Source organism: Amorphotheca resinae (assembly GCF_003019875.1).
Source record: "Amorphotheca resinae ATCC 22711 unplaced genomic scaffold M430scaffold_2, whole genome shotgun sequence".
NCBI classification, from domain to species: domain Eukaryota; kingdom Fungi; phylum Ascomycota; class Leotiomycetes; order Helotiales; family Amorphothecaceae; genus Amorphotheca; species Amorphotheca resinae.
The window spans coordinates 2480308-2503409 of NW_020194472.1; the positions used below are offsets into that span (position 1 = coordinate 2480308).

The 23102-nt window shown below is 47.9% G+C and overlaps 9 protein-coding genes across 9 annotated transcripts; 3 read left to right on the plus strand and 6 right to left on the minus strand.

The window, feature by feature from the left end:
- Positions 1 to 339: 339 nt before the first annotated feature.
- M430DRAFT_56449 (hypothetical protein) lies at positions 340 to 1688 on the minus strand (the record flags this gene model as incomplete). The annotated part of the gene is made up of 2 exons (XM_024868610.1): positions 340 to 1532; positions 1631 to 1688. 2 exons carry the CDS (start codon positions 1686 to 1688, stop codon positions 631 to 633), a joined length of 960 nt encoding a protein of 319 aa, XP_024724365.1. The 3' UTR covers positions 340 to 630.
- Positions 1689 to 3083: 1395 nt separating this feature from the next.
- M430DRAFT_206573 (hypothetical protein) lies at positions 3084 to 4880 on the minus strand. The gene is made up of 5 exons (XM_024864338.1): positions 4866 to 4880; positions 4682 to 4804; positions 3847 to 3932; positions 3502 to 3797; positions 3084 to 3406 (listed from the first exon to the last, which is right to left on the minus strand). Exons 2-5 carry the CDS (start codon positions 4690 to 4692, stop codon positions 3227 to 3229), a joined length of 573 nt encoding a protein of 190 aa, XP_024724366.1. The 5' UTR covers positions 4693 to 4804; positions 4866 to 4880; the 3' UTR covers positions 3084 to 3226.
- Positions 4881 to 6579: 1699 nt separating this feature from the next.
- Positions 6580 to 7598, plus strand: M430DRAFT_25521 (hypothetical protein; the record flags this gene model as incomplete). Its single annotated transcript, XM_024865256.1, has 2 exons — positions 6580 to 6727; positions 6781 to 7598. 2 exons carry the CDS (start codon positions 6580 to 6582, stop codon positions 7596 to 7598), a joined length of 966 nt encoding a protein of 321 aa, XP_024724367.1.
- Positions 7599 to 8017: 419 nt separating this feature from the next.
- Positions 8018 to 10011, minus strand: M430DRAFT_16478 (hypothetical protein; the record flags this gene model as incomplete). Its single annotated transcript, XM_024863468.1, has 2 exons — positions 8018 to 8085; positions 8142 to 10011. 2 exons carry the CDS (start codon positions 10009 to 10011, stop codon positions 8018 to 8020), a joined length of 1938 nt encoding a protein of 645 aa, XP_024724368.1.
- A 400-nt stretch (positions 10012 to 10411) lies between these two features.
- Positions 10412 to 11664, plus strand: M430DRAFT_33361 (hypothetical protein). The gene has a single exon (XM_024866358.1). The coding sequence runs from the start codon at positions 10426 to 10428 to the stop codon at positions 11524 to 11526; it is 1101 nt and encodes a 366-aa protein (XP_024724369.1). The 5' UTR covers positions 10412 to 10425; the 3' UTR covers positions 11527 to 11664.
- Positions 11665 to 12399: 735 nt separating this feature from the next.
- M430DRAFT_95151 (hypothetical protein) lies at positions 12400 to 13982 on the minus strand (the record flags this gene model as incomplete). Its single annotated transcript, XM_024869876.1, has 2 exons — positions 12400 to 13692; positions 13746 to 13982. The coding sequence occupies 2 exons, from the start codon at positions 13980 to 13982 to the stop codon at positions 12400 to 12402; spliced, it is 1530 nt and encodes a 509-aa protein (XP_024724370.1).
- Positions 13983 to 14994: 1012 nt separating this feature from the next.
- On the minus strand, positions 14995 to 17378 carry M430DRAFT_115798 (hypothetical protein). Its single transcript, XM_024861606.1, has 2 exons — positions 17303 to 17378; positions 14995 to 17163 (listed from the first exon to the last, which is right to left on the minus strand). Exons 1-2 carry the CDS (start codon positions 17335 to 17337, stop codon positions 15258 to 15260), a joined length of 1941 nt encoding a protein of 646 aa, XP_024724371.1. The 5' UTR covers positions 17338 to 17378; the 3' UTR covers positions 14995 to 15257.
- A 170-nt stretch (positions 17379 to 17548) lies between these two features.
- On the plus strand, positions 17549 to 18853 carry M430DRAFT_134541 (hypothetical protein). The gene is made up of 2 exons (XM_024862359.1): positions 17549 to 18110; positions 18158 to 18853. The coding sequence occupies exons 1-2, from the start codon at positions 17578 to 17580 to the stop codon at positions 18792 to 18794; spliced, it is 1170 nt and encodes a 389-aa protein (XP_024724372.1). The 5' UTR covers positions 17549 to 17577; the 3' UTR covers positions 18795 to 18853.
- Positions 18854 to 21969: 3116 nt separating this feature from the next.
- M430DRAFT_48200 (hypothetical protein) lies at positions 21970 to 23050 on the minus strand (the record flags this gene model as incomplete). The annotated part of the gene is made up of 2 exons (XM_024867981.1): positions 21970 to 22640; positions 22693 to 23050. 2 exons carry the CDS (start codon positions 23048 to 23050, stop codon positions 21970 to 21972), a joined length of 1029 nt encoding a protein of 342 aa, XP_024724373.1.
- Positions 23051 to 23102: the final 52 nt, after the last annotated feature.

Genomic DNA, 23102 nt, shown 5'->3' on the forward strand with positions numbered 1-23102 from the left:
GGGGGGGGGGTCCCTTCGACACTACAACTCTCCTCCTGTGGTTTCCTCAAGGTTTTATTATTTTATTTCTCTTTTTGTGGTTTTTTTTAACCCTTCCTTTCGGTGACCAATCTAAATTCCTTTGATTCAAGATCATATTTGTTCTTACGAGCAAAACGCAAGACTTCTAAATAATAAATATGTAGGAAAATAGTAATAATAATAGCTGTCTACCAAAGCAACTCATGAGCATTCAGGAGAATGGTATGAAAACTTCCAAAATCCCCCGGTCGATAAAGGAAATCAAAGTCTACTCGAGATGTTGTATTTTCAATCACTATAGATAGATACCTCAAGCATCCATGTTCAGTGAACAACTAACTAATCTTATCTGTCCGAGGTACCTATCCTTTGACTGTAAAGACATTCCATCGCCAATGACGCCAGGCTATCCACTGCGTGACACGAATCAAATCAAATCAATATGCAGAGCCCTTTTCTTTTCTCCCACGTCTACTGTAGATAGAAAACAACCAACCCAAGCCAAGCCAGCCTATTCGACCTCTAAACGCAAAGCGCAGTATAGGTACACAGAGCTTCGACCTAGGTACTTATCGCGCTATCCCAGCTGCTGCAGCAGACTCTACCTATCTATCTCCTCTTCCCCTTCCCACCCGGCAGCACGGGCTTTCCATCCGCGCCCCTTCCATAATACATATGCGCACTGAGTTCCCTCTCAGCTCTTCTCTTGCGCGCCATGCGCAACTCGCTCAACTCTTTGGTGATCCGCAACCCATCCTCGACGGCTAGCTGCTGCTGATCATTCGCCCTCGTGCACTCATCCACGCCATCAATCTCCCTATCCAGCTCCGGATCCAGCTCCTGGAACTTTTGGGCGAGGGCCGCAGAGTGTGGGAGCGAGGCGAGCTGGTGGGTGTTCGAGAGGAGGTCTGCTTGGGTTTGGAAGCCGCTGCTGAAGGAGCAGGAGGAGGAGGAGAAGGAGGGGAGCTCGCGTTTGCGCCGGATGACGTAGTGCGTGTTGAGCGCGGCTAGGACGCTGCTGTGGTCATGTAGCTCGAGACTGGATAGGAGTTGCATGGCGTGGTTGTAGATGTCGCGCTTTGATGCGGAGCGGGGCTCTTGGGGGGAGAGTTGGAGATAGCTTGGGGTGAAGATACTGGGTGGTGGCAGCTCGCTCTGTGGGGAGGGAACAGAGGGAGCATCGACATTGCTAGCTGCATTAGATGTCATGCTTGACATGGAGAGTTTTGGTTTGGTGTCAGCGACCTCCTCAGGCTCCTCTACCTCTTCCTGGAAGCGGGGGTGTTGAACGGTGTCAGATACCAAGTGCTCCATGCCATGGCTTGATACTACTGGTAGGTAATCGTTGGTGCTGGTTCCCGCAATGGTATTCGTGAGGATTCTGTCTCGAGTGCGAATTTCGGCCGTGTAGAGGAGACCTCGATTCTGAGAGTTGGTGAGCTCGTAGGTGTTCTCAAATGAGGTGGCTACGGAAACATCCAATGTCCGAGTGGATGGTGTGGATCGAATAGCTTCTTGTCTGAGTTAGTAGACTGAAACTTTGATAGACTCCATGGCGGGAAAGGGGTAGAGAATAAAGAGTATATCTAATAACTTGTGGCTCACTTACGAGGTTCTTCATCTACCGGTAGCTCTGGTAATTTCTTCATGAATCCTATGTAAGACATCTTGCCTAGATCAGTATTAGCAACTACCCGTAGAAGAACATGAATCACAGGAATTGACTGCCGAGAACAAGGGTTGCTCTTGGAAAGACGCCAGTACAAAGCCAAGAGACGCATCTCAACCATGCATATATTCTCTCAGCAAGGTCTAAGTTCAAAAGTTGTCAGGAAATACGCAAAAGCAACTAGCCCTGCGTTCTCAATGAAAAGAGTAGTCTGAGGGTTTGGATAAAAGGTTTCACCAGGCCTTGAGCCAAAGATCGACGTCTCAACCTCTGGAATAAAGCTGATGGCTGAGCCTTCTGTGATAGCGGTGGGACAGGCAGATCGTCCGTCAAAGAATGAGATAAGTTCGATCTAAGCTCTGTGCTTTAGGCAAAACTGTCGTAATGTCCAGACTATAGCAGAACCGCGGGGGAGGATAATTCGATCGCGTACCTAGAGTTGCAGAGTGTGATAGCTCTGCTAAGTAGAATTAGTACATAGTCAACTAATTAGAACACATCGTTGATTAATGAGATGTAGTGCTAATTGACACTCACAAAGAACTAGGGTTGATATACGAACTCACAGGTTTTGTTATGATCTTGTTGGGTGAGGCAAGAGATCGACTGAAGTAAACAGACGCGCGAAGAGAGTTCACCTCCTGGACGGTGTTCTCGCCTGGTCTAAGCGAGTTTTGGAAATCATTCATGATGAGCTGAGTGAATTCTCTCACAGCCGCCTGTCTGGTTGGTTGCTGGAAGCTTCGATATCTGAAGGAGATACGGGAATGTACCTAGGGGCGAGAACTGAGTATCAAAGTGGAAGAGGGGTCGAAGCTATTCGAGTCTATACAGGAGTGAATTGAAGATACTTAGCCATGAGAGAAATGGAGAGCATAGGATTAATCCGCTGGTCTACTTCGGTGAACAATATCGTAGCTGAGCCGCCACGGAAGTATTATCGAGGTTGATCACCAACAAGTCCATAGCTCTGTTCAGGACATCCGCAGGTACGAGAATAAGGGGGGTAGACGGCCGATTGTCCACTATAGCGAGTCCATGTTAGGATCCAACCAAGTAATAGGAAGGAGGCACGCACCAAAATGTTATGATAGGAGAAGAACGGTGTGTTCTATGTCAGTAATGTGCTGGGAGGTTGCCTGTAAGCCGTGTACAATGAGAGAAACGACCAAGGAAGGGATCAAAGTCAATGCTAGAAACTGGAGAGAATAAGTCAATCCTCCGTCTCCCTATCACTCGAGTTCCTATCATATCAGAATCACATCAAATCCATACGAAACACAGCCAGCGAACCCTGTTCTTGCATTGAATATCCTTCGTCAACTAATCAATCCAGTCATCCAAGGTATCTAAGCCAGGAAACTTCCTAGAATCATCATTCGTATTTTCGTATCCACAGAATGGTGCACCATCCATAGAGGTATGACTACCACTCATCACGAGGTGTAGAGTAGAGGAGGGAGAGCCCCGTAAAGTCGTTCGCGAGGGCCCTTATCTATTGCACCAATAAACTTCCTCACGAAGATGCAGACGCAATCAAACGAGGCCATCGTACAGTGACAACGCAGATACAATCGTCTCGTCACGCTTGCTACCCTCCTTGAATTCTTCCATATCCAAACTGCCGTTCTCGTCCTTGTCCATCATGCGGAAGATCTTCCTGACTCGTTTTTCGGGGGTATCTTCATCTGCTGGGAGTTTGACCATTGAGCCGACCTTGTGGTTGAGCATTAGTAAGCTCGGCTGACTTGATAGGGGTTGTGTCGATCCGGCTTTGAAGCCCCGCACGATTCGGCAGCTGGGGCACGTACCATCTTATAAATTGCCTCTACAATAGCCAACATCTCATCATAACTGATCTTTCCGTCGCCATCGATGTCATAAAGCTGGAAAGCCCAGTCAAGCTTATCTTCCATCTTTCCTCTGCTTGTAACACTGAGTGCGCAAATAAACTCCTTGAAATCGATCGACCCAGACTTGTCGCTATCAAAGACATTGAATACGTAATCTGCAAAAGAAGATGGATCCCCGAATGGAAAGAATTGCCGATAGATCTTTTGAAATTCCTCCTTCGTAAGCATGCCGGATGGACAGTCCTTCAAGAAGCCTGAATGTATATCAATAAGAAGCCGCATCTATGACATGGCAAGACATACCTTTATACCATTGCTGCAACTCCTTCTTGTCAAAGTGAGTGGATCGCTGGAGCTCAGTGAGCTGCTCTTGGGAGAGCTTTGATTGTCTAGGTTCTTCTGTTAGTTCTTCTACTTCCACAGCATACGCGACGAGATTTCCAATGTCTGATCTCCTGGGCGTACGTCGGAGTCCGAGAGAGAAACTATCCAAAGAAAGACGCGACTTGAGAGTCTGGAGATGACTTCTGCGCCGGACACCTTGGTCTGAGGCGAGGTTCTGAAGGGAGTGCTTGGACTTCAGATGATTGCTCGCGCGTTTGATTGAAAATTGTCCGAAAGCTTCCTCCATGGATTGAATGCCGACAGTGTGCGCAAGATACTCGAATAGCTTTACGCTCTCTTCGCCGAAGGTCGGGTCTGGAAGGCCGCGCAAAGTCCAGTGAAGGAGCAATGCAGCAAAGATTCCGTAGTTAAGGCCAATGAATAGCTTGAACCAATACTTGCGTTGTCCATAGAAGGGAATTGACCAGACGGCGACGCAGTCCTCCAGAGAGCCAGTTGCCAAGGCCTTCCTCTCCAACCTGATAAGCCTCGGGAGGTGGAAGGGCCTGGGGTCTGTATCGTCGGGGCTCGACATTGCGGACAGTATGATAGTCTGATGCCCCCTTGATAGCAAATAGACTCGGGTTTGTTGCTCTCAGACTCGCGAGGGAATTGCACCATGAGAAGAGCGCATATTGGTGATTGTGCTCTGGTGTTGTGAGGAGGTCCTCTTGTGTGTATTGAAGTAGTCCGCCCATGTTCGCCGAGAAATCGAAATCGAGAGCGATCCAAATAAAATATTCATTTAACTTACGATTTTCCCATGTTGAATTCACTTCGCAACCTTTCCTTGACTCCTACAGCTATGCGGCGACTCTTGGATCAGACTCGTGGATGTCGAGCGCAAATGCGGGAGGGTCGGAAGGCTGAATCGATTCTGTGGCACATGCGACAGTCAGATATGGCTCTGGACAAAGAAGCGCGGGGATGTGACGAACAATTCCTTCGCAGACTGTCTATCGTTGGGTTCAATGCGGGTATGTTGCTATCGTGTGCAATATCAGATCGCGAAATGCAGCTGCTAGGTCGTGAGTGGTGTCGTCGTGGAGGCTGCAAACCAGAGCAGGTCCCGCGGGGGCATCAATCGTGGTCTTGTCTACGTAAGAGGCTGGAGATCATAAAAAGGGAGATCGATATGATATGAGATGGACGTCTGCTGGGCCTGGCCGGCTCTGTTCGTCTAGGTCGTCTAGGCAGATCGTCGAGGGGTTCCAGGGTATAAGTGTTGCATGAAGTGGAGAGTCTTGAGGCAAGACTCGCGAGACGGGCCCCTCGTTTTGTTTGCAGGAAGTTTAGCCTGGAGGGGCAGTTTCGGCCAGTCAGTGAGCTTTTACCGGGGTTTACCGCCAGCCGTCGCAGGGGCTGTGCAGAATTACGGGGGGATTACGGTATTTCTTACTTATCACGGCCGCACGGCGCTTCTGTATTACTTGCTCGCTTCCGGTATGGCGTCAAATCATGTCATGTGCAACTCTGGGACCGCGGAGTGCACATTACCAATTACCTTGCTGCACCTTCAGAAGTCTTGGCCAGACGCTTCCCCATAGAGGCAGGACAAGATAAGATAGGACAGGACATGGCAAGACAAGACAAGGCAACACAAGAGCTCAACAAGAGCTTAAGAAGACATAGCCTTTGTCAAAAGAATAACCAGAAGACAAAGCATCTTGTGGCTGTCGGTTCCTTATAGCTAGGTCAACATGCTCTCTTGATCTTTTCTCTGCCATCAACAAGGTTATTGGCTCTGCTTAATGTGCCTAGTCGTCAAAGTCTTTTATCTACATAGCTATTTAGTACGGCCTTAGCAAGCCGATCGCTGGCAGAGCTGTCAACTAGTTTTGTCTCTCAAGTGTTCTAGATGACATTCTTTCCGATGGCAAGCCTATCATTATTAATCAGAGGATAGTTCTGCTTGCAACCTTTTTCCAACTAGCATGACATACATCTCCCATGACTGAAGCGTGAAGGGTTGAAGACTGTGATTCTAGAAGAAGTTTGGTTGTACATTACAATTCTGTAGCTACACACATTTGCTCCTGTGCTCTCTTGTCTCTATCAACATCATAAATGCATCTTTGAAAGACAGCTACGCGCGGATTTGCTTCATGGAGGAAGACAATGAACTGGAGTAAATGCTGCTTCATAAGACAGCTTTACCTCTGCATGAAAAGATATGAAGGGGTATCAAAGGTCTTGGATGATTCAACATCATAATGGAAATTGCTAAATCACATAGGTAGGCAGGTATTACTGTACTGCTTCGACAATAGGGGAGCTGTCACTGAAAAGACACAAGTCCATGGTCAATACATAGCCGATGTCCCTTGAATAAATGGCCCGCCTTTCGCGCCATGCTATGCTGGAATTGTCCCTGGAGTAGTAGGATTTGATAATATAATAATTGGAATCTCATCCTGTATTGTCTTGCGAGACCTCTCATTGACTATAAATCTCTCTTGACCAGAAATCAGGGATCGGTCAGCTGATTTGGCGAAGAGGACTCTACGCCTGCAGGGATCGCGCTTCCCCATATGGGGCCTCGCTTGCTCACCTGGCTCCTTGCACCTGGAATTTGTTGTGACCTTGCAGTCCCGGCGCAAACAAAACATCGCAGCCTTTCCCAGCATCAGTAGGATTCTACCTACCAACGCCATGAACGAGATAATTGATGGTCGCTTCGAGCGCGTCGAGAATGCTCTAGCCAAATTGATCAATTCAATTTCTGCATACAATCCCTCTCCAGCTCTTGCGACTGACTTGGTAACCGCCGACGCTGAACTCAGTCAAGGTCTCGAACAATGTGTGTCTTGCTTGCTACGTTCCTTTCCCAAAGCTGTACTGATCATGCTATAGTATCAACTCACCAAACGAACTATTCCAGAATTGTGTCTCTGCGTAATACCTCTGCTGCCCTCGACCAGCAAATCAAAGAAACCCTCACCCTCCTCACCGATACGCGACGCGCCCTGCTCAGCACGCCAGCAACCACCTTCCCCGAGGCTACAAACCCAGTCTCATACTCCGAGCTCCTATCTTACGCTCGAAGAATCAGCAAATTCACGTTGCCAAGTACATATCGTGAGCTCGAGACCCCTGGCGAAAACGCCGAAGCAGCAGGCAATACACCGAAAGAAACCAAACCCGAAAGCCAAACCAATGGTGCCGCCACACCAGTAGCAGCAAGCAATGGAGTGGATAAGGACACACAGATGAGCGGTACTGCTGTGGATGGTGACACCGCAACTCCCTCCGCGACGCAGTCACAAACACAGACACAATCTCAGAATACGACTTCCACCGGCACATCTCTCCCTGAAGGCTACACGCAATTCCTCAATCCTCTTGCTGATATTCCCTTCATCCCATGGCCAACAGAGGAACATATGAGAAGGGGTGTCTTGGCTAGTATACAAGTATTATTAGATCAGAACATCGATCCCGCGACATTTGATCCGGCAAAGAGCGCCGAGTTAGAGGAGGAGCGGAAGAGGGTTGCCGAAGAGGAAGACAGGGCTAGAGAAGAGGAGAAGGCAAGGATGGAGGAGGAGAGAAGGATTGAGATGGAAAGGAGGGCGAGTGTTAGTGGGAACTCTGCTGCACCAGCGAGAGAGCAGGAACGACCAAGCGTGTTCCAGTTGGAGACATTTGATGACGACGAGGAGTCTGATTGAGGGCTAGTCCTGGGGGGAACGGAAAAGTAAATGTGTAAAGAACTATCAATACGTGGAAGCGGGCTCTTGATGGAAGATTACTTCTCTATCTTCTGCGAATATTCCTATATAGGCTTGAACATGAGATATAATGATTATCATTGGCTGAAACAACTGCACCCCTGAATTCTAACTACTGGAAGGAACTTGCAGGCTTAACAAAACCTCTCCCTCGTTCACGAGGACTGTTCTAATTGATCGGGACTCCCTATGAAAATGCTCCATTTTAATTTCTCCATCGAACCCAAAACCCCTAACAGGCGCAACGCCATCGTGGCTTCACGCTCAGAAAGCCAGCTCCTATAATACAATCAATGCATTGGCATTCAAGCAGACTCGTCTTCTCATAATCATTCCTTTCCTGTACATCACCATCTCTTCTAGTCAATCTTGATTGACCCGTAGATCTTCTGCACGAATGCCCAGCTCGCGAAGTATCCGATGGTGCCTAGCAGGACTGTTAATATCGGCGTGCATTTCTAGGGAGACGCAGGGAACACTTACCCGTAAGTATAAAGAATAGGAAAGAAATCAACAAGCTGTATCCAATGTACAGTACGCTGCCCACGAACCCTCCTAGGTGCAACTTCGTAATCCAGTAAATCAACGCGTTTGCAAATACGTATCCCGCCGAGGCACCGGCTGTCAGGAACGCTCTCCAATGCCAGTGGTAGTTCTCGCTGCAGAGCAAGAAGTACACCATGAGTATAGTGACTGCTGCGCAGGTGATGATCATGAGACAGTAGCAGATAAAGAGGAAACCGAACATGTAGTAGACCTTGCTGAACCAAATTGACGACATAATGAAGTATAGCTCTACAAAGATGGCGCCAAATGGTAGGATACCAACAAGGAGCATTGAGGGGATAGGTCGCATGTATGTTGAGCTTGGAGGAATTTGACGAGGGATTTGGTTGGTGCGAACAGGCGCCGAGATGGCTGGTTGGCGGAAACCGACCCAGCTTCCGGCAAAGGATAGGGGAACGGAGATCAAGAACCAGATACCCACGATCACAAGCATCGTGGTGAAGGGAACAGCACCAGATGATTGCTTAGCCCAGAGAAAGAGATTGAGCAAAAAGAACGTGCTGAAGACTATTCCTGGGACAAGGAGAGGCGTGAGGCCAATGTTGAGCTTCCACTTTTCACCGCCCAGGGTCTTGTAAACGCGCGCCGAGACATAGCCACCTATGAAGCCGAGAAGCGTGTATAGCAAAATCATGATCGTGCCAAGAGATCCACGATTCGAGGGCGAAAGAAACCCGAGAAGCGCGAATACAATGGTAAAACCCGCCATAACGAAAAGCTGTGCCCCATTACCGAGGAACACACTCAGTATGAGTGGATGCTTGGGAGTGCGGAAGACATCTCCATGTACCAATTTCCAGCCGGAATCTTCTTGCACGCCATCCTCAATCGCAGCTGATGTCCCTGATAAGTCATCCAGGTTGATCGAATCCAAGCGGTTGTACCGTTGGATATCCTTTTTCAAGGCTCGCACAAGAACGGAGAACACCGTGATAGTCAGGAAGACAACAATGACGGCAGAATTTATGAGCGAAAACCAGTGGATCTTCGGGTCAAAGACGTGTAGGTATTTGTCCCATCTGGTCGCCCAGGCGGTGGCCGAAGGCCTCCAGTAAACACTGTATGTCCACTGTACCTCCGTCTCCCCATTTTCATTAAGGGTCAAGGGAGGGCCTCCTATTCCACAGCTTCCCTGAGCATCTCCTTCACCATCTTTCTGTGACCTTCGCGAATCAGGTTGAACAATAACCCCGACCACTCGCAACTGGCCTGGCGTAACCTCATGATAATCAATCAGGATATCATAGTGGTTGTTCAGATGCATATCCTGCTCGTCATTCTGCCCCAGCGCAAACCCCTGGCTGTAGAACTTCGTCTTCGTAACCTCGTCCTCGATCAGCTGCCCGGCAGGCAGCCCGTCAATGAGCCAATTCAAAGCAAACCCCTGCGCTATCCTCCTATTGACAAAATGGGAGGAGCTCTGATCGAACTTTTCTGTGCATAGAGACTTACATGTCTCATTAACTCCCATCTTTAACTCGAAAGGGGAGGACATTATCCTGTCACCGAATATTATGCTACCCAGACTTTCTGCCACATGTTTTGGTTCAGGTTTCGGTCTGCAAAAATGGAAGGCTGGATGGTAATAATCGAAGGAGACAACTGATCGCAGTGTTCCATCTATGTTCGAGCCTATGGGTGTGAGGCGATTGACGTGAAGAGGTACTAAATCTCCTGGCTTATATGACGTTGGCGCAACACCTGGAAGGTAGAAGGCCGAGGATATCTCTGGGGCTGCGAGAAGCGCAATCAGCGCCGCGGACGGCGTAAGATCCCATAAACGCATGGTTGATAGTACCTGTAAATAATAATCAAGTTAGAATGAATGTTGAAGCTTGGATTGCTTCGAAGCCAGCTAGAAAGGAGAGCTTACGAATTTAAAGATCCCCTTATTGACTTGGCATCAGATGCCTCGACAACTGTCGCGCTATACTAATGAACCATATGCTGAATTATCCAATATATTGGAGTTATTCGCAAATGTTCAATTGCAGAGCAGATTGACGTGGTCTGAACGAGAGATTATGTAGGTGAAGTCCGAAGGGGACCTCATTTGGCGCCTCCCTGGGAATTATTATCTGGCTCTAACTATTTTCGGCCGAACGTTTCGCCGATATGCGCTAAAGTTCTTGGATTTCGGAAAATAAAAATAAATTTATATTTCCTTGCAGCCTCATTTTCCAGAACGACAACGCTGAATATGGCACTGGAAACCTCCCTTCCAGCGTTGCTGGAAACACTCACTAAATCATTAACTACCTCATCTGAATCTTCAGAGAAGGTTCCATCTCTTCTTCCTCCCAAAGACGGAATATCTCTCCTCGACGTCAAAAACGAACTTTTCCTCTCCTACCTACAAAATCTCGTCTTCCTCATCCTCTTGAAATTGCGGAATCGCAAAGATAGTTCCGAAGAAGAAAAGGGAGAAGACTTGGATAACTTAGTTGTCCGAAAATTGGTCGAGCTGTCAGTCTATATTGAAAGAGGTGTCTTGAGATTGGAAGGCCAATTGAAATACCAAATCGATAAGGTCCTCCGCGCGGCTCAAGATGCCGCAAACACCGCAAAAATAAATGGGGCGGCGAAGAGAACCAATGGAGTCGAAGAGAGTGACGAAGAAGATGAGGATGAAGAGGAGGATAGTGAGGCGGAGTCTGCAGATGGAGGGGTAGCTCTCAAGGCATCTGAAATCGACGACCTGCAATACCGGCCCAACCCTTCTGCGCTCGTGCGACCATCATTTGGCGCCGAACCTGAGAATAATAAATCAGAAGATGGAATTTACAGACCACCGCGCATTCAACCAACCGCTATGCCGACCACGGAACGCCGAGAGAAGGAGTCTAGGAAACCGAATAAATCCGCTACGCTGGATGAGTATATCGATACGGAACTATCGACTGCGCCATTAGCGGAGCCCAGTATCGGAAGTAGGATAATTCAGGGAGGACGAAGGACCAAGAGCGATAAGGAAAGAAGAGAGGAGGAGGAGAGGAGAGAATATGAGGAGAGGAACTATGTGAGATTGCCTAAAGAGAGTAAGAAAGAAAGAGCGAAGAAAGGAGGAAGGAGGGACGCGGGATATGGTGGAGAGGAATGGAGAGGCCTGGGAGAGGGTGTTGATAGGATTGAGAGGTTGACTAAGAGGAAGGGCGGGGACGCGAGAAGTGTGCTGGAGAAAAGCCGGAAGAGATCTACTGAAGATAGGCCTAGAGGAAGCGGTGTGGCGGAGGTTGGAGAAGGTTTCCAGAAACGCCTCAAGGCTCTGGATGGCGGAAGAAGAGATAGAGGACGAAGGTAGAACAGTTGGTTGGTTTGTTTCAAAGGCGCAAGGGATTTAAAAAATGATTCGGAGGTACAAAAGCAGTGGTATGGAGTATATATCACTTTCATGGCCCAAAAGTGGCCACATAATAAATTAAATGCAGTGATCTCAAGCTTGTTGACTAGTGCTGGCGTGAGGGCAGGACTGGCCGCAAACACTCTTCAATACAGAGAATACCACCCTAGGCTTCCTGGGTATACGAGTACGGAGAGAAGGAGGTTGAGGGCTGGAGTCAAGGCACATGAAAGGACCTACAAGGAGCTGCTGCGAAATGTGCATGCAGGAGAAGTCTACCTATCTAGTCTATCCCATCATGCGTCGGACGTGAAAGGCAAAAGAGCAGATTGACCATTTAACTTGAGACTGCATGTCCTACATCGAGGCCCTCTGGGAGGAAATGGTTATTCAGATATGAGATTTTGATTATCAAAATTTCTTTTAGTCAGTTGGAGTACTTTAGATACCTTATATGGCTTTAAGAAAGAAAGAAAGAAAGGGGTATATTATACTAGTCCCAATTAGGAGTTACCCCTGAGTGCATACCTACCTAGGTACGTGAATCCTATTCCAACATTCAATCGCCTTAAGATACCGCAACTTGTTGCCTTTTAACTAATGAAAGGGTTTAGTTAACTAATATCTTATTACAACTTATAGTACAAGCTGAGAGTACTAACATGGAGGAGTGTCCAGTAATTGCAAACGAGTTTTGCCGCAGTTCTATATGCTTTTATGTACCTGCATTTCGACTTCCATGTTCCGCGTAAATGCACTGCCTGCCAGTAACCACCCTAAACTCACTCATGCAGCCAAACCCTCAACTCTTGTATCTCTTGCCTACCACGCCACCTAGAAACTTTGCCCAAGATCATAGTTATCTCCATTATTATATCCTAACTTCTCCCTCAGTCGATCCTCGGCTTCAACAACATGTTTGGGCAGACTTTTTCCAATCCCGAAGAATACAAAGAAAGCCCACTTCCATCTAAAAGGATTGATGACAATGCAAAACACGAACCACCATACCAATTCCGAGTATGTGAAGAAATCAAATGCACCTGTCGGACTGAAGCGTTTGAGAAAACGCGTCATGTCTATCCAGCGTTCCATCCAGAAAGGAGATGGACGGGTCCTGCTATCCACCAGAAAGGTAAGAAGCATTCTGGTGAGAATACCAATATGCCAGTTTCCTACGGTTCCGATTGCGTTGATGTAGGTGCAGTTATTGCAACATACCGAAGGGTGTTGGGGCGGAAACGTCTGTAGATACCAGTTGGGAGGGCCATATGGCTCTTCGAAGCAGTCTTCGGGAAGGAAATCCAGAGAAGGTCGATCAAACCCAGTGGCGATGACTACCATATCTCCTTTGATGATCTTTTCTTTTCCTGGGCCGCCCTTTGGGACACCTTTGGCCCTTATGTTGACTTTCACTCCATCCTCCACGAAGCCCTTTATGTCACATCGTAACCATTCCGCTTTGCCGGTTCGAATCTTGTCCATAACATCGGAGTTGACCATAGGCGTACCAGTGAAGAGACCCTTATCACTGGGAGCAAGATCCTCGAGGTCTCTGTAAAAGAACTTTCGGAGCAGCGTTTCAGGGATCCAAGAGAACATAGTCTCCCCGCCAAATATATTGAAAGCCAATAAAATGTCAACAAGAGGATTGCGAGGAATGATCCATTTGTCTGAACGAGAAAGGATGTATGTTTTGTCAGCATCCTCGTGGGTTGCAAATTCCAGAGCTTCCACAGCGCTAGCTCCACCTCCAATGACAATTATGTTCTTTCCTTTCGCCTGCTTGCCGGTCAATGCTGATGAATGGTAGATCTCTCCCTTGAAGTTTTGCTGCCCCGGGATGGATGGTATTTTTGGTTCGCCGCACGTCCCGACTGCGGCAATAATACCTTCAAACCGTCCCTCAGAAGGGTTATTGATGATCCAACGTCCTTTCTCATCTTGGTAGACCTTCTCAACTCGAGTATTGAATTTCGTCTTTTCCTCTAGACCGTATCGCTCCCATAGCTGTGTGATTTGGCTGACAATCTGCTGGCGGTTGGGATATCCACCCTTCCACTGGACAGAAGGATGGAATCGGTACATAATGGAGTGTATTTGAAGACCGGAAGTATTATTCACACGCTGAATCAATCAATCAGCTTCAATTGACCAAGGCGGGGTAGTTTTCAATTTACACTCCATATTCCACCAAGGTTTTCCCTTGGACCTGCCTCGAAAATCTCAACGTCAAACCCATGGCCAACACAGTGAGAAGCTGCAGATACGCCGGTCAGTCCAGCACCAATGATGGCAATCTTGGGTCTCCCAAGCTTTTCCCCTGGTTGCGGGGGGCTGGGAGCCAACAGTTTGCCTAGCACCCATTGGATGACCTGGTAGATGAACAGAAACGGATGAAAGATTAGATTCCCCATGACAGTTGAGGCTTAAGAAGACAACTGATTCAAATAATTCAAAGGATCGAATAAGAAAATTATGATGAGGGCGGTATTTGAGCTTGCCCTGAGCTTACCTTACCTTACTGCTAAATGCATGACGTAGTCGGACTTTCGTCGCATGTGAAAATGGATCTGCCCCACCTATGACGTTCGCGTGGTAAAACGAGAACCACAAGAAATCACAGCTGGATCAGAGAATATCTATCCCGTAGTCAAAATCGAAGATCAGTTTGTAGACAAGAGCTTGAAACTTGTTATATATAAGGGAAATTGCATCACTACATAGGGCTGCAAATGCTGGGTTTTTCTTAGGCAATTGAATGGGTTTTGTTTTAACCCCTGGTCACTGACTACTAACTTGCTTTTGATCAGCAAACAAACTGCCCACATGTGAAATTCTGATATTCCAGTTCCTTGATTTTCTTAGACTAAAAGTTGTTGGTTGAATAATCAATATGTACCTGCACTCTCTAAAAGAAGCTGAGTGTGCATTAAAAAGGCGAAGAGGAGCGGATGTGAGGGACATTTGACGGTCAAGGTATAGCTATACAAATAGTGGTTTAAAACACATTTCTTCTAACTAAAGAGATGGTCCGGCCTCTTGATAAAGCTGTATTATCAGTTCTACAGAGGTATGATATTAAGTAGGTGGATACCTGATATGGGCTAGTCAGGGGTTCGCCGCCGCATGTCAAGAAGTTCCGTTCTGGTGCCTGGTTCCTCGCTCTTTAGTCAAAACAACGCTTAATTACCTCAGTCAACATGTTCGTCGCGCCATGTAACCATTGCTATCCAGAAACGTCCAACTAAGAACAGTCTTAAAAACCATATCCAACGTTGAAGAAAGTTTTCTGACTGGTCAGAAGAGCATATAAGGAGCCTTCTCCTCCTAATTAGCCTCGGCGTGCTATGAGTGGGTATTCAAGTTGGTCTGAATTCAAGGCACTTGCCCTAGGATGCTGTTTTTGAAAACAATGTAAGCAGATGAAGGCGATCAAATATAAATTAAGCCAGTATTGGAAACGAGTGTCCTTTTCTTCAGATCCTACTTATCTATGCTTTTAGCATAGCCGTTATCGTGAGCAGAGTATAAAACATGTGCCACCGAAAATCAAATGAATGACTCCGTAAGCATCGCAAATCGCCTGACGCCAACGCTACGCTCCATGGATATCAAAGTTGCTGCTGGGCCATGATCTTGAAGATGCATCAATCGCTAACCTACTATTTTTCCCTTTAATGCAATTCCAATCAGGCTTGTCCTCGCTCGGTCACTGTCCATCTGCGCTTGTGACCCGCCTCGCGCATTTTCTCAGCTTCACCAGGTGGTCTCGGGCTGCCCCAAAGACCTAATGGTGCCACTTGATCTTCTTCCTCTTTCCTATTCTCTATAGCGATAGCCTTCTTCTCGCGTTCGATTGGTGAAGAGACAGCATTCTCGTCCCCGAAATTCAAGATCATTTGATCCTCCGCATCCCCGGTTTCTTCCTCCTGCGCTGACGGGGCACTCCACAGACCCATAGAACTTCTTTTGTTTGAAACATAGCTCCTCGGCCTTGAGGTTGCAACGCTAGATGTCCGACGAAGACCGCCAAAATTGTCTCCTGTAGCCACGGACCGTCCAGGCTTACCAAAGCTTGTTCCATCCATAGATGCTGCAACAGGATTGAACCGTTCACGAAATGGAGGAAGTGCTGAGGCTGACGCGGCCCTAGAGGACGACGGCATAGCTGTTGACATAGTGCGTAGATGTTCTGTATTTGCGACAAGCTTAACTTCGTATTCATCAGAGACACTTAAATTCCTCGAGTTGGCCCGAGAACGTGAATCTGGGGTCGCCCCAGGACTGGAAGTTGGAGTACCGACGGGAATCGGCTTCCGAACTGCCATTGTAAGTGATGCCATACCAACATCCAATAAGACTGGCTGGTTTGTCAAAGCTCCAATGAGAGCATTGCACCCAGCACCATGTGTTACCAGAATGATCACTAGATCAGTATCTTCATCCTCTGATCCTTCACTTCCAGTACTGTTACGTTCAGAACTGGCTGACGTCTTCGTCGAAAGTCTGTCTGGATTGTCGGTCTCTTTGTACCATGTGACCATGTCCTGCAAGCCTTTCCGAAACCTTTTATGCATGGAGCTCCACTCTTCACCATACTCGCCACCGTTACCCCAGTGCTGGGGCTCGCGCATACTATCCCACTGGTAGTCTACATCGACGCAGGCATCTCGAGCATGTGCCACAAATCCAGGCGGGATCGGCTCGGAATTCGAGATTGGATAGATTGGAATAGGGGGCTGGTAGGTTCCGTGCTCTGTCGACGCTGATATGGTCAAGTTATTTGGAGACTTGCCTCTATTTCGGCTCCCGCTAGCCCCTACACTACTGAGACTGTTCGTGCGGTCTCGCCGGGGAAGTGATTGGGCAAGGCTAGAAAGGTTGGAAAGAGGTCCTTCATCTTCTTCCTTCTCGTGATGCATTGTGGGGCTTTGCCATCCACCGGGGAACCCTCGTGGCTGGTGAGCCGGCAAGTCTCGAGCGTATGTTAGATTGCTGTAATCTTCCCGTCGTAGTAGATCTGCTTTTGCACCTGCCACCATCATAATCGAACTGGGAGGAGGCGTAATATATTCGAAATAATCTGGTGATAGCCATTCTCCGAGGAAGGCATCGACACGAATAGTTGATGTCTTGATATTCTCTGGTTGCTCGTTCGGTTTAGAATTCGCTTTAACAGAAGAAGGCTCTGGGATTGGAGCTAGCTTCGGAGAGCTCGTAGACGCTGCCGGGGATGCATTTCGTGATGGATGGCTGTGTGAGGACTTGCTTGCATGAGATCGGGAGGAGGGCCGATGGTGACCGGGGTTCTGGGAGAGGCCTGCGCTAATGGCGACAGAGGTTTGAACGCAGCGTAGGAAGGGCGACGTATGTATAATGACCTTGTGTCTTCGTCTTCTCCCCTTCCCTCCCTTCTGATCCTCGGAACCATTTGTAACGGGCAAATCGTCGGTCTCCCGGGTTCGTAGGATACTCGCTATGCGGGCGCCAAGGGCTCTCGATTGAGACCAGCCGCCGTAGGTGAGGGGAGGATCATAGGGAGTCGGTGATGTGAGATGCCACTGTTTGTCTGCAGCATCAAGTCGCGCACCGTGTCTGTAGTTCCATTAGAAGAGATTCTGAAGACCATTTCGCCACTGCTGTGCACTGCTGGCACAGCTTGTTTACGAGGAAAGAAGATCGATCATATAGACAGACTCTGAACAGACTGAAAGAACTCGAGAAAAGAGCTTACCTGACGACAATAACAACAGCAGGTGGCCAGCCCATCACATTGGTGGTCCGATCCCAATTCGAAAAGGAGGTTGTTTTTTTGACTTGTAGATTTCCCGTCAATGCACTCCGTAGCAGTTATGCGGGGCAGTTTTAATGGCATGTGGAGGCGCCATTTAGCCTTATGACTAAGGCAGCCGATTTGTAACCCACGCGAAATCAGGGGTATACTCCGTAGGGGCCCGCCTCCGTCTATTTACAGCCATTTCGTTTACTGGATCAAACACAACATTAAACATGAAGCTGGATATTCTTTTCCAGTTGCCTGTGGCTCTGGCGCTGCTGGCTTCTATGCCAGTAGCTGCTGAACACACAAGCAATTGGGCAGTGTTGGTATCGACGTCGAGGTTCTGGTTCAATTATAGACATCTGGCTAATGTCCTCTCGTTATATCGAACCGTCAAGAGACTGGGCATCCCGGACTCCCAAATCATCCTCATGCTGCCTGATGATATGGCATGCAACCCACGGAATGCTTTCCCTGGGACCGTCTACAGTAATGCGGATCGAGCCGTCGACTTATACGGCGACAATATCGAGGTGGATTACCGGGGATACGAAGTGACGGTTGAGAATTTCATACGATTATTGACGGATCGAGTTGGAGAGGAGATGCCAAGGAGCAAGAGGCTTTTGACGGACGATCGAAGCAACATCTTGGTGTACATGACTGGACATGGTGGGAATGAGTTTCTGAAGTTCCAGGATGCCGAGGAGATCAGCGCGTTCGATTTAGCAGATGCATTTGAACAGATGTGGGAGAAAAAGAGGTATGCAGGGCTATGAGTCGTGACTGGGCTACTACTGACAAAGATAGATATCACGAGATTCTCTTCATGATCGATACATGCCAGGCGAATACTATGTATAGCAAATTCTATTCCCCGAATATTATCGCCACCGGATCCTCCGAGATCGACCAATCTTCATACTCCCATCATGCCGATAACGATGTTGGGGTGGCTGTCATTGACCGGTACACGTATTATAACCTCGACTTCCTTGAGACCCATGTCCGGGAGCCCAGCAGCAAGAAGACGCTGGGCGATCTGTTCGACAGCTATGATGAGGCAAAGATACACTCACATCCTGGTATCAGATGGGACTTGTTTCCCGGTGGAGAACAGGGCGGGAGGGATAGGCTATTAATGGACTTCTTCGGCAATGTGCAGAATGTCGAGGTCAACAGTGTTGTGAATGACACTGAGTGGAAAGAGGATTTGCTGGCCCTAGGCAAGAAGATTGCGGAGTTACGGGAACGGGCTGAAGCGGATGAAGCTGCGGAAAGAAATGTCAGTACGGCTGAGCCGCTGCTAAAGAATCATTCCTCGCAGAGAATTCGGGCGGCGAAGGTGGAAATTGACGGCAAATGGTGGGAAAAGAAGGCTATCGGCGCATGGACATTGGCAGGCTGTTCATTGGTTTGGTTGGCAGCGACGTATATGGAGTCTTGATACATTAGGTACCTTAATACCCCTAGAGCATAATTAATTCTGTTTAAAAGAAACCAAGCAGTCATTCAAGATGGTACTCGTCCCGGGGTATTGATGCCATGTTATGGCTCTATCCGTAGGGGGGAAGGAGATCCACGTTTGAGAGGACCATCGCCCTCTTTCCTGTCTATCCGGCTTACCTTAGCTGGCATTCAATCTGGGAGGTAAACCTGTCTAGGTAGTTGTTACACCATAAGCTTCCAAATCATGGATGCGCTCGTATTTAAACTCTTTCTATACCCAGATGCAGCCTTGTTCTAGAGATTGCTTCCCGAACTATCTCAGAGCCCTTTCGCTCTAGGACGTTCATGCATCCAGGATGGCACCATGAGCCTGGACCGTTTGATTGGTAGCTGCGCTGGATAGTTTCTCTGACATCCTCAATAGATGGGCACAATTCGACTTAGCCATTGGAAGTTGATGTCCGATATCTTTGAGAGAAGGTAGGAATTATTGTATTTATGATAGTGATCCGATGTGCGAGAAGCTGGCTCAAATATCGGAGCCCCAGCACTAGACACTAACATTGTTGTTGCCTGTTGGATCTGAGGATTAAAGACAAGAAGTTAGGGGTTTCAACTTCGGGGCTTGAAGTAGATGCAGTTCAAAGATAAACTGACAACAGCACAGCACTGATAAAGCAGGGCTGACAGAAGACCATGGGAGTCCACATCCAATTTGGATGCTATATAGCTAGTTTGAACAAACAGGGCAAACCCTCCCTTTTTGGACCCATCCCATTGTGGCGACCCCTTCTACTTCTCATAACACAGAAAGTATGTGCCTACATGACGAGGAGCATTGATACCAGCTTTGGGGGACAAGATCCAGCTTGTTGTTTATGTGAGCTCTGGAAGGCCTCAAGGCGCGTGTCTATTACGCTATTACCTACCTGTATGCAATTATGCCACACAAAACGTGCCAGCGCCCCCAAACGCGTTCTGAACAAGCCCAGACAGAGATTGGATGTAAAAAGAGGGAGGGTAAGGGAGGAAGCAATTGCCAGAGATTATCATCTCCGCTCGGGGAGTGAATAGCTTCGGATGAGTTCATGCCTCTGATGAACTCGTGGATCATGCATAACTGATCCATCTGCACTCATGCATGGCCTGGGTGGGCAACTTGGGCACGTCGGAGCATATAGTTCTTTCTTGAATCAAGATATGATCCCAAATAGAACGGAGACTATACCAGTTATAGTGACTTGGGATCAAAGCGGTGTGCTTCGCTTTTGTGTCTCGCTACAAGGCGGTCGCTTCGCGGATAGCTTCAACGCGCTTGATTCCAGAGAGGGGGTAAACAACAACAATCGCCACCAAAAAGAAAAGAAAACTTGACTCGAGGAAATAAATTCAAAAAATAGATAAAAACAGCAAAAAAGGGTGGACAACTGCCGCATCTGCGACTCCCCGAAGGAAGAGCTGCGTATGGGACAACTAGTTGCAAATCAAAGACCGGCTCCATTGTGGCACCTCCTGTCCGAGGACGGCAGGAGAACTGATCGGCCTCTTAGAGAAGAACAATAGCAGCTCACAAACAGTTTTGAAACATAAAACCTTATTTTTATATATAACACACCTTCCCAAATTCAGCACCCCCACCCAAATTTCCCCAACGGCGCATCAATACTTCATTGATTGAAAATTTGGACACAAAGCTGGCTCAATATTTCAAATCACTAAAGTAATTATTTGAAATCGACAGTCAAGTGCTTGTTCATGCCCCTGTTCTCCCCAAAACCCGAGGTTTCGATATCTCCTGTATAGATACAATTCAAAGGAAGCAAGTGCAGGTTTATAGATAACACAGTATGACATCATGATAATATTGGAAGGCGCAAGTTGCGAGTTTCAAGTTGACTCTAAAGCCGAGAAGATCAAGGGGCGCAGATCTCAGCAGCGTTACTGTTTTTCTGACCGCCTGACGCCTCGTCCAATATACCAATAAAGCAAAAATATTACATGTGCAGGACAAAATATGGGAAGCTATCCCCAAGATCTCCAAGTTGCGAATTGAGGCAGGTGGGAAAGGGGGAAGGTATCCCAGATCACGTGACCACATGCCACTTGAGTCAATGTCTTGAAAGGGGTAGAAATTTGCCTTCAGCCACTTGCTTTAAGACAGTTCAAGTTGTTCTTTTCAAGATGACAGATGTAGTGCAAATTATTCAAACGCTAAACTGCAGTGCGCGAGAGCCACAGTCGAAACCGTGAAAGGGTGAAGTGTATGGTTTTTGCAGTTGGCTCGGCTTCGAGCTTCCCCTGGCAATGGTCACTGATATCTTCAGGACATAGTAGATAGAGTTGCATGGCCGTATCATTTACCTCTCCAGACAAAGTTTCTGGGTCGATGGAGCCAGATGCAGTTATGAAAATTTTCTTTCCGGCAGTGCACAGGGCAGAGCAGCCGCGCGTTGTCGGAAACACAGGCCATCGCCGGGTATAAATAATTCAGCATGCCTCAACAATACCACTTTGAATGTTATGGGAGGTTGGTTGCCTGCAGACTTTGCATTTAGGTAGAGAAGGGATTTTGCAAAGCAGTTTCGAGTGATGCATGAGGTGAGGTTAGGCTTCTAGTGAGGCTCGGCGGAAACACTAACCGGAAATACGCGGGGTAGGGATCTACGTTTGATCTGGACCAAAGGAGGGCCTGGAATTAGAAGCACAAAATAGGGAAGAATAAGAGAAGGTAGGATATTATAGGAATTGTAACATTAAAAGATTGCTAGGTTTGCTCTTGGGAAATTCCGGGAAAATTGAAACGGATGCGTCTCATATTGGACGAGAAGTGAGATCCAATCACCCATCGATCCTGAGCAATCTACAGAGATATCGAGCTACGTGAAAAGTCAGAGTCTACCTATATGAAGAATGATGAACCGTGGTGCGGTGAGAAGCGCCGAAAAATCAATGAATCACTGCAAACACTTCTGTAATTGAAGTCGGCCTTCGACAATCATTTTCTTCATAGGCGAGCAAAATAAAAAGAACGTAGAAGATCGTAAATCTATATTCCATATAGTGCTAGGCTTCTCCAAACACGGTCTTTCAGTCATGACCCTCCCAGGTCGTAAAGTGATATTATATACAATGCATCGACCTTCCTTGCCTCGTCTCGCGGTCCATACTCCTTTCTATCCAAAAGTCTTGTTCATGAACTGATGAGCTAACTCAACTCCCAAGAATGTTGCGGCATTTGCTGGCACGGCTCGTGCAAGCGCTGGCCCAAACCCTGGGAAGAACGCCTTAAACCCTCCGTTTTTGTATAACGCACTGATGACTCCGCCTACAGTTGGTTTCCCTTCCATGGTCTGCAGCCTTGACTTCACTGTATCCACTGGGAACACTGGAATCCACATAGCCACACCAGCGGCTGCACCAGCACTTGTGATTGCCAGGAGACTCAGATCTCCGCTTGGCTTTCCGGTTGATGGATCGATGGGTGTGAGACCCCTCTTGATGTATTCGTAGGCAGCGAAGTATGCAGCAGAACCAGGTCCATCTCTTGCCAATGTAGCAAAGGATCCACGGAATACTGAACGAACACCACCCTCCTTGTACAATTGACGAACAACGTCCAACCCGCCACTGTATTTTGGTTTCTCGCCAGGTGCGAGCTGTTTTTGTCCCTGGATTTGGAGCAGGACCTTTACGCGCTCGAAAGGTGCGGTGATAAGCGTCATAGGAATGGCAGAGAAGAAACCTGCGGCTGAGATTTGGGCAATGGAGTACTGGTTGTCGTGGACAGTAGATAAGTGGCGGACGAGATTCTTGCCAACATCATAACCCCAGAACGAGACGGCAACTGTTGGGGCACATTAGTCGAGGCCTGTCTTGCGCACAAAGGAGGAACATACACATAGGAGTAACGCCCACCAACGGCGCACTAACACCTGCATACAGCCCTTTCCCCAGTCCATCTTTTGCGACACTCTTCCGTACGACATCGATCGCACTCTTGTAAACGCCCCGTTCTGCGGTTTGCAATCGTACCTTGACCAAGTCAAAGGGGTGCCCAACGATGACAGCACACACACCACCGAAACCCCCGGCTACCAAGCTCCTTAAGCCCGAGAAGGACGATTCCTTTACTTCTCGCACATCCTCTTTCAACTGCTCCTTCGTTTCTGGGAGATGGGGGACTTTTTCGGCGATTGCTGGCGGTAGACTGTCAATCCCTTTGTTGATTTGCACGGTGGGGGAGGAGGAAGGCATGGCGAAGAGAATAGAGGAGGCGCAGGAGGAGACTGCGGCAGAGAAGTGAAGA